Raw genomic sequence first — 13,653 nt, 5'->3', positions numbered from 1 at the left:
ACTGTTCTTTTTCTGTGTGGTTAGAGTCATACAAAGCCAAAAATGTTAGATGACTTGATGCAATCTTGTTACAAAATCTCTAACAGTCTTCGTAATCCATTTTTTATTTAGAACCTATGACAGCTAATATGAAAATAACAGTATTTTTAAAATTTGATTAGAACTGCATCAAGAAAAGTAAAACTTAGATTCCAACCAAAAACCACAATACTAGAGAGAATATAGGAAAACAGAAACTTTTAAATGTGAATACTTTTGTAATATATGGGATGGTGCTAGACTGAAGTTCATGAAAAATTACATTTCTCTGCATTTTTTTTTTCCTGGTTAAATACTAGTGGAGTTCCTGCTTATCTTTGCTCACTTTTAACTTGGGGTTTTACACTAATCTGTGAGTACTAGCCTGGTATAGCAATAAAACTGAGTAAAAGAATCATACAAAGCATCTGACTTCCCATCTGATTGTTAGAAAGAGTCCAGGAACATGAACCCATGAAGTCTGGCTCTGATTAGTTGTGCCACACCATCTAGGACTAGGGCAAGTAAGAGCAAATATGAACTAATTGTTACAGATACAGAAGGTTGTCTGTATTTAGACAGTGTTTATCTATTATAATAGGTAGCAGGTACTTTTGGAACCAGCAAAACATTTTCCTTTGATAGCAGAGATAGATGCAGAGATCTGTAATCTGGAGCTATTTTCAGAGGAGCAAAAAGTCAATTCTAGGTCAGCAATGCGAGATAAAAAGTTGAAATAAAATCAGTTCTCTCTGGGGTCTAGAAAAAGTAAGTTCTAACATAACAGTTTGAGTAACAGAATTTCCTGTTTATCACTCTTGAAAGGCAAAGCTTTTATAACACTTTATTTTGGAAAGACTTGTTACCTTAATAACCACTTCCTCTAGTGAAGTTTAATTGTTAATACTTAGAATCAGATCTTATTAGAGGAAAACAGACACACTTTCTCTGCTAGTACAAGTTAAGTGCTGTCTTCCAAAATATGAATAGCTAAATCTGAAGCCAAATTCACACAATCTAATTATACAACTCATTATGCATCAGCTCTACATTTGACTGCCCATTACACATTACTTTTTCCTGTTAATTTAACAAATATGGTAGCAATTCCTAAAAAGATTTAAATCAACATATGTATTTGCTTGAGGATCTGACAAGTTCTAACTGCCTCCTCCTACACAGGAAGAAAAGTAATTTCTTCATCAAGAAATACTGGTAAAGTATTTAAGAAGATGAATTTAGTAGAAAGCCTTCCCGAAGTTTGACAAAACACAATGAGAAGACAGGGGAAAACTAACCAGATTCCTTCCCATCCTCTTTTTTTCTTTTTTTTTTTTTTTTCTATCTTCGGTTTTACATTCTTCTGTTTGTTTGATTGCTTGTTTATTTTTGCTGAGGCTTAGGATTAAAACTTTGGGGAAAAGAACAGGCTTTTGCATACTGGGCAAAATAAGCTTTTGTATGAAAAGCATACTCTTAAAACTATTATTCTAAGTATTCTTCATTCTTAACAAACAGGCAAGCAAAGAAAAAAAAACAGAACAGTGGAAAGGAGTAGGATGCTTATGCATCTTCTTCTTTGTCAGTTCCAGTGGCATCTTGAGCAGCTGTTTTACTTTTTCACTGGCTATGCGTGTGAAAAGTAGAAACAGCAGAAAAGACTGAAGGCAACTAAAAATTTAGGTGGAAAATAATTATGTGGTCACCAGAGATCTTATGTTACTTTTTTGAACAGAAGCAGCTTTTTGGGGAGTTGCTAGCTAATCATAACTGTGTTTGGGATTCTCTTGCAAAAGTGAAGGTCAAAAGAACAGACAACAGCTATTAAAACGGGGTTTGTGCGTTAGGTGGCAGTCAGGTCAGTGTCTCCCTTAGGCCAACAGGGATTTTAGGCAGCTGTGGAGAGGAAACAAAATAGTACAGGCTTGGGATATGTCCACCCTGTCAAAGCTGCTGCTTTCTCAGTGCCTCAATGACTGCATACCAGTGACTTGGACCTAAAAATCACTTACTCAAACCACAAAAAGGAAGCAGCAATCACAGAAAACATGCAGGACTAATTTACCTTCTTATTGAGAACAAAATAAAACAAAACAAACAAACAAACAAAGAAACATTACAGAAGAGAGAAGAGAAAGAAATATGTAAGCATTAAGACTTTTGATACCTAAAGATCTCCTTTTCCATTAATGTAAATCCATTGATTGGCTTTAAGACCTTTTTTGGTGTTATAGGTAAAGGGCTCTATTTATACTAACTTGTTTGGAACTGCTCCTTCGTTAAGATATAACTTACATAACTTCGTTAAGTTATAACATTCTATGATTCTATGATAAGCAAGGTTCTAAGTTGGCATCTAGACAAAACAAGAACTGTGATTATCCTGATGGACACACTGGAATTCATACTGTCTGGCTGCTAGTATGTCATATAATGTTGAATACAGCAGCCTCACTACAGCAAAAGTTTTATGGCTTTTGGCTTTGACGAGCACATTCTCTTAAGTTTAATGGCCGCCCACCACTTGATTTGACCTGAACAACTGAAAGCATGTTATGCTCCATGTAAATTTTAACATAGTCACAAAGGATTCACTAGTTCTGTGGAAGGAGAAAGAGAGAACAAACCAGAAGAGGACAAGATCAATCTTCAATCACAAGGTTTGACTGTGCAGGGATAGCAGCCTTGCTAGTACCTAGAGTACCAAGATGCTACTTTCACAAACAAATGCTAGGAACAGAAAGATTTCTTAACAAAAGATACGTGTGAGGGTTCTTTCAGGGACTTCAAGAAAAGATAAAAGCACTAGAAACAGATTGTTAACCATGGGGAAATTCAAATCATTCATTTACTAATGACTATCACAGTTCCTATCTTAACATTAGTCCACCAAGAGTATTCACCAATGTCTTCATAAAATTAGACCAAACTCTTCTCAGTTTAACATGCAGTCTGGGGAGGGGGAAGCTTCCATTCACACCTAGGAAGAGTACTGACCCATGCAATGACTTAAAATTCAGCATAAAAAATCTCACAGAGGCAAAAAAGACAGGTAACAAAAAACCCAGATGTGCACAGCAATGGCAGTTTTCTCCTGGCCACTGCAACTAAAACATAGATACAATTCTACTCCTAACTGTGTGCTAGCTTAATGTCATATTTTTAACATTGCAGCTCTACTGTGATTTTTATAAGTTAATTAGTTGAGAAGTTAACTTTTTTTTTCAAATACAAATTGTTATTCTTTCCTATTTGTAAGAGGAACGTGCACATTTTGATATACAGCACGTTCAAATAGTACACTCCAACTTTAAGTGAGCTTTTTTTTTGTAATATTGTCTAGCATTATTTTTGATGCTCAGCTGCAGGTTATAAAGTTATCATACAAACACATGAAGGAGGTTGTGATATATATATTCTGTTCTGCAACCCTGCTTAAGAAATTCTTGTACTTTTCATTATATTATACAAACAGTATTTAAAAAGTTCCACCAGCCAGACATCTGCATATCTGATTACTGGAAACAAATTAATGCAGCCAAAGTGATTTATGTAAGTTGCTCTGAGGCAAGCATTGATGCTGCCTACTTAATTCCATGGAAACTGCAACAGATACAAAGAATACAATAACACTATTTGATAGCGGCGATTCTTAACTGCAAAACACTGTTTTTCAGCACAGTCCCCATCATTAGCTGATTCACATGAGTGAGCTGATCAAGATGGTCTTCATTTTGTGGTGTGACTGCTGTGCATAGCTGTCCAGAATGTGGCTTGTCTTTCACATCACTGTTGCCATTGTTCAAAATGTACCACTCGGCACCTCACTGTGTTCATATCCACTGTCTGGTCTCCACAAACTCTCAGCAAGCATCAATGAACGTCAATGGATGCCATTTTTTTCCACATGAAGGAATTAAATGACACACCTTTGCTTCATATGCACTTCCATGTTAAGATGCCATTTTGTCACACTGCCCCTCTGCTGTCATCTGTCACACAGCAACAAAATGTAATGGAATTTTGGTGGGAAGGTTCAACCTCTACTGCCATACCACCAACACCTGCCTCTGATGTGGGCCAACGTGATAAAATAGGAGACATTACTTTTAATGCAGTCTTCATATTAGTTTTTGATACCATTACTCACTACAAAACATATAAAAGTTATGGGATGTAAAACATTTATTAGAGAAATTTAGTTTAAAAATAAAAGCGATTTTAAGCATGGTAAGAGTGGTGAACTTGCAGGCAGAAACAACACAGACAGTTGAACTAGGCAGTAGTAGTTTGTGAAACATGGATTAGGGAAGTGAGCAGTGATTAGATTTGGCAGCTTACATACTAGAGGTCGCACCTACAGGGGCTCATAACTTAGCAAGATGTGAAACAGAGAGAATTTTGCTCAATTTTTGGCCTGCTCTTTAGAAATGTCATATTAATTCAGTTAGTTTAGGGAAAGTATTCCAGTGTGTACATATAGCAGCTACACCATTAAGGCTTATACATAAGCAAGTTGTTTAGAGCTTCTTTCACAAACTCCAGTTTTCACTGTTTTTCAGGTCATCCAGAACATAAATTTTTAGTAAAAAAAACAGAACATAGAGGGTTTTAATGTACAAGAAATTCATTTTAAGACTAAATATGATAAGACGTTCTTCAAATATCTCAGCAACTTCAAAGTTGTAAAACTTCAAAGTTGCAAACTTCAAAGAAAATCAAAACTCAACAACAACAGCAAAAAAATACAAGATGAAAAAAAAAAGACACTCAGGAAAGAACAGACATTTATCATCTCTTGTTCCTACTCTTACTCTTCTCAAAAGTCTGCAAGTTCTTTCCATTAAAATTACAGAGAATCATAGAAAAATTCTCATTGGAAGAAACTTCAGGAGGTCTCTATTCCAAACTCCTGCCCCAAAGCAAGATTAGCTCTGAGATCACACCAGGCCACTTGGAGTTTTTTCCAATCACCTCCTGAAAGCCTTCAAGAATGGATATTTCACAACCTCTCTGGGCAACATGTTGCAGTGCATCACTATCCTAATGATGAAAACTTTTTACTTATGTTCAGTTATACGGGATCGGGCTGGGATAGAATTAATTCTATTTATAGCAGCTTATATAGTACAGTGGTTTATATTCATGATGAAAACTGTTGATAGCACGCCAATATTCTAGCTGTTGCTGAACAATGTTTGCACAGAATGAAGGCTTTCTTTGTTTTTCATTCTGTCACTCTCAGTGGTTAGGCTGGAGGTATGCAAAAGATGAAAGGGGAAACACTGAGGATAGTCCACCTGAACTGACCAAAATGATATTCCATCCTATGTGATATCAGGCTCAGCAATAAATCTGGGGGGGGGGGGGGGTTAGCCTCTCTAAAATAGCTGTTACTAAAAAAATGGCTCTGCACTGATCTGCTAGTGGAGATACTCAATGATTTTTTCATCCCTTGGTTCCTTTCTTTTTGTTGTATTCCCCATTCATGCTCCCCTTTCCTTCTCTTATTAAGCTATTTCTATCTCAATTCATGGAGTTTTGTCACTTCTGCTCTTTTGATTATCCCCTATCTACTTGTGGTGGAGGGGGAGGAGTGAACAAGCAGCTTGTGGATTCTTGGTTACTGGCTAGTTTCAACCCATCAAATCAGTCTGAACTTCTCAGATATAGTCTGTCACACAGCCTTAGTCAATCACTCCCACTGTGCAAAGAACCTGGTTCTGTCTTCTCAGGCCTGTGCTCAAAACGCTTGACCATCTCACTGGCAATGCACTGGACATTTTCTATTACATAAATATGTTTTATGTTTACAGAGCTGAATACTGGCTTCAATATGGAAAGATGGTAGCAATGTTGGAATATCACAAAGTTTGCACCATGAGGGTTCCAGAAACACTCACACAAAAACAGAAATAAAACCAAATGCAAATCTGAATCAATGCGAGGTTGACAGTGACAGTTTCCAGGATTGCATAATTACTGCTGATGAGATATGGTGTCACAGCTATGATCTGGAGTCAAAACAAAAGTCCATGGAGTGGTGACAAATAAATTCCTCATCGAAGAAGAAGTTCAAGTCACAGCTCTCACCAGGTTAAGTGATGCACACTGCCTTTTGGGACAGGAAAGGGGTGATCCTTCCGGACTTCCTGGAACCCGGACCACCCATCAACTCTGGCTGCTACATCACAGCGTGGACTAAGCTGAAGATCTAAACTTCCATAGTCAGTCCAGAGAAGAAAACAAACTTTTTCTTGCAGCACAATAACACCAGGCCCCATATCAGTCTGAAGACTGTGGAGAACAATGACAACCTTAGCTGAACTATCACACCCATGTAGTCTGACTTCACCTGTTCAGACCAATGAAAGAATTGCATGGGCAATATTTTTCTAGCAAGGACACTATAACAGAAACTGTGAGACAGTGGGTCACTTCTGCTGGTGCAGATTTTTACAAGAGTGGCATGCAGGCTCTTGTTCATCTCTGGCAAAAATGCATACCTAAGGGTGCAACTACATTGCAAAGTAGTGTTTTGGATCTGAGTATTTGCTCTATCAAATAGTGCTATTGTGCTCTTTGTATCTGTTGTAGTTTCCAAGAAAATAAATAGCAGGCAGTATTTTCAGAGAGACCTACATATTTATTGATGATCCAAAATACTGGACACAGTATTCTAGATGCAAGGGCTAAAAAAATGAGGATACCCATTTCTCACAACCTACTGGCCATCTTCCTGCAGCTGCAGCCCAGGATGTTGTTAAACTTCTTTGGTAATAGGGCACATGGCTGACTCGTATTCAGTTTCTTATTCATCCATACTCAAAAGGTGTCTTTCAGCAGTGATACGCCCAGTAAGCCAGTCTGAACCTTTATTCATGGCAGGAGTCATCCCTTAGGTAAAGAACTTTGTACTTGTTCTTGCTGAATTCACAAGATTCCTGTTTGTCTGCATCTCCAACATGTCTAGGTCCATCTGTATGGCAGCTCTGTACTCAGGCATATAAACCATTTCCCCCAGATTTGGGGTCATCTGGGAGCATGGTAAGTGTGCACTCCATCTTCTGCTGCAGGTTATTAATTAAGGTGTTTGAAGGATAAGTCTCAGTCTCAAGAGATTAGCATGAACCATTAACCACAATAATAGATAGTCTCATTCCTACTATCCAACAATTTTTTACCTGCTAAGCTGTCCATTCTTGCAGACCTAGGTTAAATAAACAATTCAGTTTTGTGAATATTACCTTTCCTTCACACATTTTATAATCTTGCAAAAACATATGTAGAAGTAAGAGATTCTACTCCAGTTAAATCACATTCTTATTCTAATTATAGCATGGCAGGTTTTTTTTTTCTGCAAAGGTTATCAATGAAACAGGTATGAATGCTGAATATAAGAAATTTTTCTCTACAATGAAGGAAGATAAACACTTTATGGTTGTTTTTTTTTTTTTTTTTGCCTCTCTTGTTTTCCTTTCAAGGAGTACCATTTCAAATGATAAATGGACTAAGAAGTGTCAGTTTCCTACTTACAAACCAGAAACAAAAAATTACAGTAGAGAAGTGTTCTTGAGGGGTTTCAAGGAGAAATATATGAGTACCAAGAGCCATCTAAACAGTTCATCTGTCAAAGAAAACTTCATAATTTCTCCCAAACTAATTTTAATCTAATTCTTGCTATGAGTATCTTTTCAAAGAAATTTCAGTTCTGTGAACAATGAAGATTTTACTGCACTTTAAAAACATCCAACAATAAATCAAAATAAAATCCCTCTAAATATTAGCAAGACACAGTATGTAATAGCTAGATGCTGAAAAATTGTGGGTAATTTTCCTGGCCTAACAAATTACGCAAGCAGAAATTTAGACTAAAGTATTGTCAAATGTCACAAGCTCCACCTGTTCTGGGTGAATGTTCAGTACCTGGCATGATCAAGGAAATTTTATCTCCAAACATCATCAGAGAACTCAGATATTAAAAGAAGTACAAGGATATTGTAAAATCTGATAGACAATGTAAAAGATCTAAGAAAGAAGAAAATGGACAATATACACAAATGCGAAAATATGAGTGGTTTGTGATATCTGTATATTGCAAAGCAATGAAAAGATAAGAGGTATAAATGACAAGGACATTTAGGACAACTAATTGTGGTAATAAAGAAGTAGCAAGCTTGATAAAAATCAAGAACTATGAACAAATACATATGACTCATCTCCTTAAGAGAAAGCAGAATGAAACTTTTTCAGCTTTCCAATCATTTAGAATAAGAACAGTCTAAAATGTAGGAAAAAAAAAAAATCAAAGCACTTATATCCAAACTAGGTTTGGTTAAGCTGAAGCTGAAAGTCATGCTAATATGATTATATCACTTCCATGATTTAAGATACCATATTAACCTTCTACTGCACTATGTTGTGTGTAAGAACTCATCCAACTGCTATTACCTCAAGAATCTTTTGAGTTGAATAATCTGTTCTCTCATACTTAAAACAACAGAAGTCAAGACCAACAGATATATTAATGTCTGAAATATTCCTTGCATTGAAGTCAGTGATCTTAATCTCTTTCTTAACATAAATTAACATAAAATGTTAAGTAAAATTCATAAGAAGAACATAGAGAACTATACTGAGAACATTAAAACATATTTCTTCAAGCAATTTATATTCAAATAAATACATACCCCTCTTCGACAACCTTTTTTTTTAGTAAAACATTTTCTTCAATTTGAACTTGACAAAGTTCCAGAAAAGTTCTTGATTCTGATGCTTCGATTCTTTCAGTTGTGGGTAAAGTATTATAATGTACGTTTTCACCATCAAGAAACTGTAACCTAGAAAGGATCTTACATAGGGAAGGCCTTAAAAAAGAAAAAGTCATTTTTTTTCATTTTAAAAGAAGTTAAAAATTCCACCTTAGTGATAAAAACATATAACAAGGCAGAACATTATGATAGTTATAAAATAATTTGTATGTACTCTTATTTCATATATAAATATATTAACTAAGAAAATTATCATTAATAAACCTTGGAACTGATACAAAGAATCACTTTCTTAGCAATACATTGTTGGTATACACTGCTGAAATACTGAACATAGGAAGGTCAGAAATATGTTCATTATGTCTAGTACTTCACCTGCCTGATCAACAGGAAAATCTGACACTCCTGTGTGTAAGCACCTGCAAGGTATGTGATTAGTAGGCAACATAGCAAACTGTGTCATACGACTGTATAGTACTGATTTTTACTGATTTAGAGGCTTAGATTTAAAAATTGCATTGAATATAAAATATTGCCAATCTTAATACCATAATCATTTGCATAATAATTTACATAAAGCAATATGATGGTCAGTGTGATCGACAGGAAAAAATGCACCTTTGAACTTGGGTCCGTGAAAGGGATGACAAAAGAGATAACATTTTCCTTTTATGACAGTAGGGGCCACTTATGTAAGAAAGAAAATAATATCTGCTACTTACCATTTCTCTCACTTTTAGGTTACTATATTCTGTGATTTTATTTTACATGTTTCTTATACTAGTTTAAGTTTCTTTAAAATTTTAATATTGCAAAAGTATTTAAAGCAATGCATCAACACCCAATATTTTCATTAGGTTATTGATACACAGGAAAAATTATCTACTGTAGGCTATATGTTTCTTTGCTATAAAAAGAGATAATACTGCTTTCAAAATGTTAGAACTCCCTGACTATTCTCTGTGAAGGTGAAGGACTATTAATTAGCTCAGATAGTATACACTACATTTAAAATTAGTAGAAGTTTCTATGAGTGAGTTAGAAAACTCCAAAATGTGGTTCAGTAGAATAGATTATTAGGTTTTTGCAAATACGAAACTTTCCTTTTCCAGTATTTCTTAACTTAGGAACAATACTGCCAGAAATAGATTTGAAATAAAATGATAACTTTAGACAGACAATCCTTGAACATACAGGGAAAAATTACCAAAGCAGATTCTGAATAGTGAAACTTTTTAAAAGTGCCATATCAAAGGTGATTGATGCTGGAAGTATTGTCTCTTAGAGCTATGGGATCTCAGTGCTAGTTTTTCCAGCTGGGCTTTTCTTGGAGAAGGGCTGAGCCAATATTTCACTTAGTGAAAACTTCCTGGTGAATATTCTGTCACTTAAGAGTCTCTATTAATCATCACAGCATTGAAACACATTCCCATAGGAGTGCTCAGACTGATCCAAGGGTTTAATTTTTAAAAAGTGATTTCTTACTACTTCAATTTTGTTGGTGTTATCACTGACTGGACATGAAAGTAATAATCTGATTGGAAAATTTTACAACTAATTCCTTTGTTGGTATCAAGAGGTTATGTAAAGTTCAATGGAACATACTGCTTGAAGTTACAGTCAATGCTGTATTCAGCAAATCAATATTTTGCCATATCTCGTACTTTAAATCCTTGAGACAAATGAATCTCTTGTTTAATCACAAAAGGTGTATTGGGTCAAGTAAGCCAAAGTGTCTGTTCATATAGTTTAATGGGAATTCAGAAAGCTATTCCCCTCAAGATTACAAGGAAAATAACAGTTAATTCTCTCAAAAAGTAGGAACTAAAGCAATGCAGATGAGAATATAATATACTGTCACAGTCACTGAACTTTATTCACAAAATTACCTGCATGAACCATGGAAATATAAATAAGTCTGTTCATTAAAGGGAAAAAAACCCCAACAAACCTAACAACCAAAAACCCACAGGAAGTTATTTGTACAGCCAACAAATACCCTAAACACTGATATTATACTTAGGCAATCTAAAGTATCAAATACGTATACAATTTAAACACATTCTTATGTAATGCTGCAGTGTAAACTCTCATGTTTAACGGTCCTGCAATTACAGGAGAACTAGTTTTAATTATAAAAAAATATTACCTACATAAACAGTGAAGTAAATGTTTGTGGAAGTGATCTTATATACTAAGTAGAGATCAAATATATGTAGTACTACTAGGAGCATACTTCTGTCATTTGAGAAGAAATTGTTCTAAGCTGACAACTTTTTTAAAAAAGGATCTGATCACCTTTGGTTTAAAAAATAATAATTTTTGAATTACAGACTTTGATAGTACTTTCCTTCATCAAAACATCAGTCTCTTCTTATTGCATCTGAAAAGAAAGTTCAACTTGTCTAGGTAGATACTTGACTTCCTTAGCTGGGATGACTGATTAAAAAACTTCATTGTACATTTAATGGAATCACAGTAAGAGTTTACACTCTACTTCTACAACATACACCTGAAACACCACCTAAAGTCTAAAATTGCATTTCCAACTTATCTTTCTGCTCCCAATGGCCTGTGTTCTACAAAGCAGTAATTCTAGAGAAGAGAGCACACTGTACATTGACTGCTGCTGTACTTGAACCGAATTGTTCTCTCAGAATCTTTTAAGTGTTCATGGATTGGCTTACATATTGGATTTCATATAACAAAATTATCAACAAACCAGGAGACTTCTACTAAATATATATATTTTCATATATAGAAATATATGAAAATATATATATTTATAAATCAAACCTCCATCTATCAAAAATGATATTGTCTTAAAAGCTATTTGAACTCATGAAAAAATAAGCAAGTAGATGACAGCAAACAGTTTTAGGAGAATAATATCAGTTTGCAACTGAAGATACAGTCTTAATGCCTTTGCTACTTACACTAGGTTCTATAATCTCCTTTCTACTACAGAATGGGACTTACCATTATTAGTCCCACAGTTGGCATATTTTTCCAGAGTTCCAGAAGATTATCTGATCACTAATCAGAGAAAGGTTAACTAACTACTAGCCTCCTTTTAAATTAATTACCAGTGTAGAATGATTAATAGTTGAAATAATATGTATTTCTCCAAGATATCATGCCATATGACATCTCAGTATTCTCTTGGCCACATATTTATGTGGGTCTTTCTGTTTCTAAGGAGACTGATGAAAAGATGCATATTTACATTCACAAAAGTCCAGCCCAAACAAACATCTCTAAGAGGCAAACACTGCCCTAACATTTTTTTCCACATGAAAAATCATTAAGCCTTTTAATCAAAATTATATTTACACTAACATAAAAGTGTCAGTGCATATATATATATACATATAAATAAGTACTTACGCTATACATTGTGAATGTTGTCAGAGGTTTAGAAAGATTACACTAGAAGTACATTCATGGTGCATAAAACTAAGTGAAGAGTAATCTGAACATTTATTTGGAGAGTCAAACTTAATATATTTTGACTAAAAGCATTTATTAACAGTTTTGTACTGTTTCTTTTTTCTTATTTTAAATTTAGTAGATTCATTTATTTTTTTTTACCTCCAGTTCCTTTCTTGGAGAAGAGGATTTCCAGTGAGTGACAACTCCCTTAGATTAATGCATCCACTTAAGCATGCAATGACACTTTTAAGGTCTGTGATCAAGTAGGAAAGAAAATAAGATATAAATTTGAATGTGGAACAGCACTGTTTCTAGTGAAAATCACAAACAACACCAAAACTAAGATGCATTGCAAACAATCTTGTTACCGATACAGTACAATTATTAGCAATACCTAGAACATCTACGTTTGAAAAATATATAAATATTTTCTGTATGTCTCATAAATAATATTTGAACTATATATACTTAGAATAATCAATATTCAACTAATTTATAATGTAATTTATAACTTCTTGTTTGTATGGCTTTTTAAAATGTTTTTTATACAACTCTTAATGTTTTCTACACAGCAATGTTGGAGTAGGTCCAGAGGAGGGCTAAGAAGAATATCAGAGTGCTGGAACACCTCCCCCACGGGGACAGGCTGGGAGAGTTGGGGCTTTTCAGCCTGGAGAAGAGAAGGCTCAGGGGGACCTTATAGCAACCTTCTAGTACCTGAAGGTGAGCTACAAGAAAGCTGGGGAAGGATTTTTTAAAAAGGCAAGAAGGAACAGGATGAGAAAAACAGCTTTAAACTGGAAGGTAGTAGATTTAGACAAAATATTAGGAGGAAATTCTTTACTGTGAGACACTGGAACAGGTTGCAAGAGAAACTGTGGATGCCCACTCCCCGGAGGCATTCAAGACCAGGCTGGATGGGCCTCTGAGCAACCTGGTCTAGAGGGAAGTGTCTTTGTCTATAGCAGGGGGGCTGGAACTAGATGATCTTAAAGGTCCCTTTCAACACAAATCATTCTATGATTCTACGAACTCACCTGATAAGCAGTTATTTTTGATATCCAGCTTTTCCAAAGATACAAATGAATTTAAAGGTACAAGCTCAGTTAAGCTAAGAAGAAAAGAGAATTTTGTTTTCAATTAAAGAATTAATAAATACACATGCACCAGAATATTTTACATTTATTAAAACTAACTCATTCAGCTATCCAAGGTGCTAGAATTAATGACCAAAATTCCTCCTTTAACTCAAAAGCACTTCTTTGCCTTCACAGCAGGTCAAGTTTTGCTACTTAATTGCTACTATTTTTTTTTTCATCCAGTAAATAATTCAATCTATTTTTTTTTTTTAATAGTTCCAAGGATCTGAAGACTTGTAAAATTTGAAAAGTTCAATTAGCTTTTCTTTAAGCATGAAAGCTAGAATAACACA

General features: G+C 34.9%; 1 protein-coding gene across 4 annotated transcripts in view; it reads right to left on the bottom strand.

Annotated features, from left to right (window-relative positions):
- LRRIQ1 (leucine rich repeats and IQ motif containing 1) overlaps positions 1-13,653 on the bottom strand; it is a 99,422-nt gene that overhangs the window by 63,125 nt on the left and 22,644 nt on the right. For all 4 annotated transcript variants that reach the window (XM_025154558.3, XM_040655079.2, XM_040655065.2 and 1 more), the window contains exons 13-15: positions 13,259-13,332; positions 12,381-12,474; positions 8,709-8,885 (exon numbers count right to left, since the gene is read on the bottom strand). In XM_025154558.3, the coding sequence (XP_025010326.2) occupies positions 8,709-8,885; positions 12,381-12,474; positions 13,259-13,332 (345 nt within the window). The remainder of the gene's footprint in view (positions 1-8,708; positions 8,886-12,380; positions 12,475-13,258; positions 13,333-13,653) is intronic.

The sequence above is a fragment of the Gallus gallus genome, chromosome 1 (genome assembly GCF_016699485.2).
Source record: "Gallus gallus isolate bGalGal1 chromosome 1, bGalGal1.mat.broiler.GRCg7b, whole genome shotgun sequence".
Lineage (NCBI taxonomy): Eukaryota > Metazoa > Chordata > Aves > Galliformes > Phasianidae > Gallus > Gallus gallus.
The sequence above is the reverse complement of the archived record's forward strand: the minus strand, read 5'-3'. Positions and strand labels throughout refer to the sequence as shown.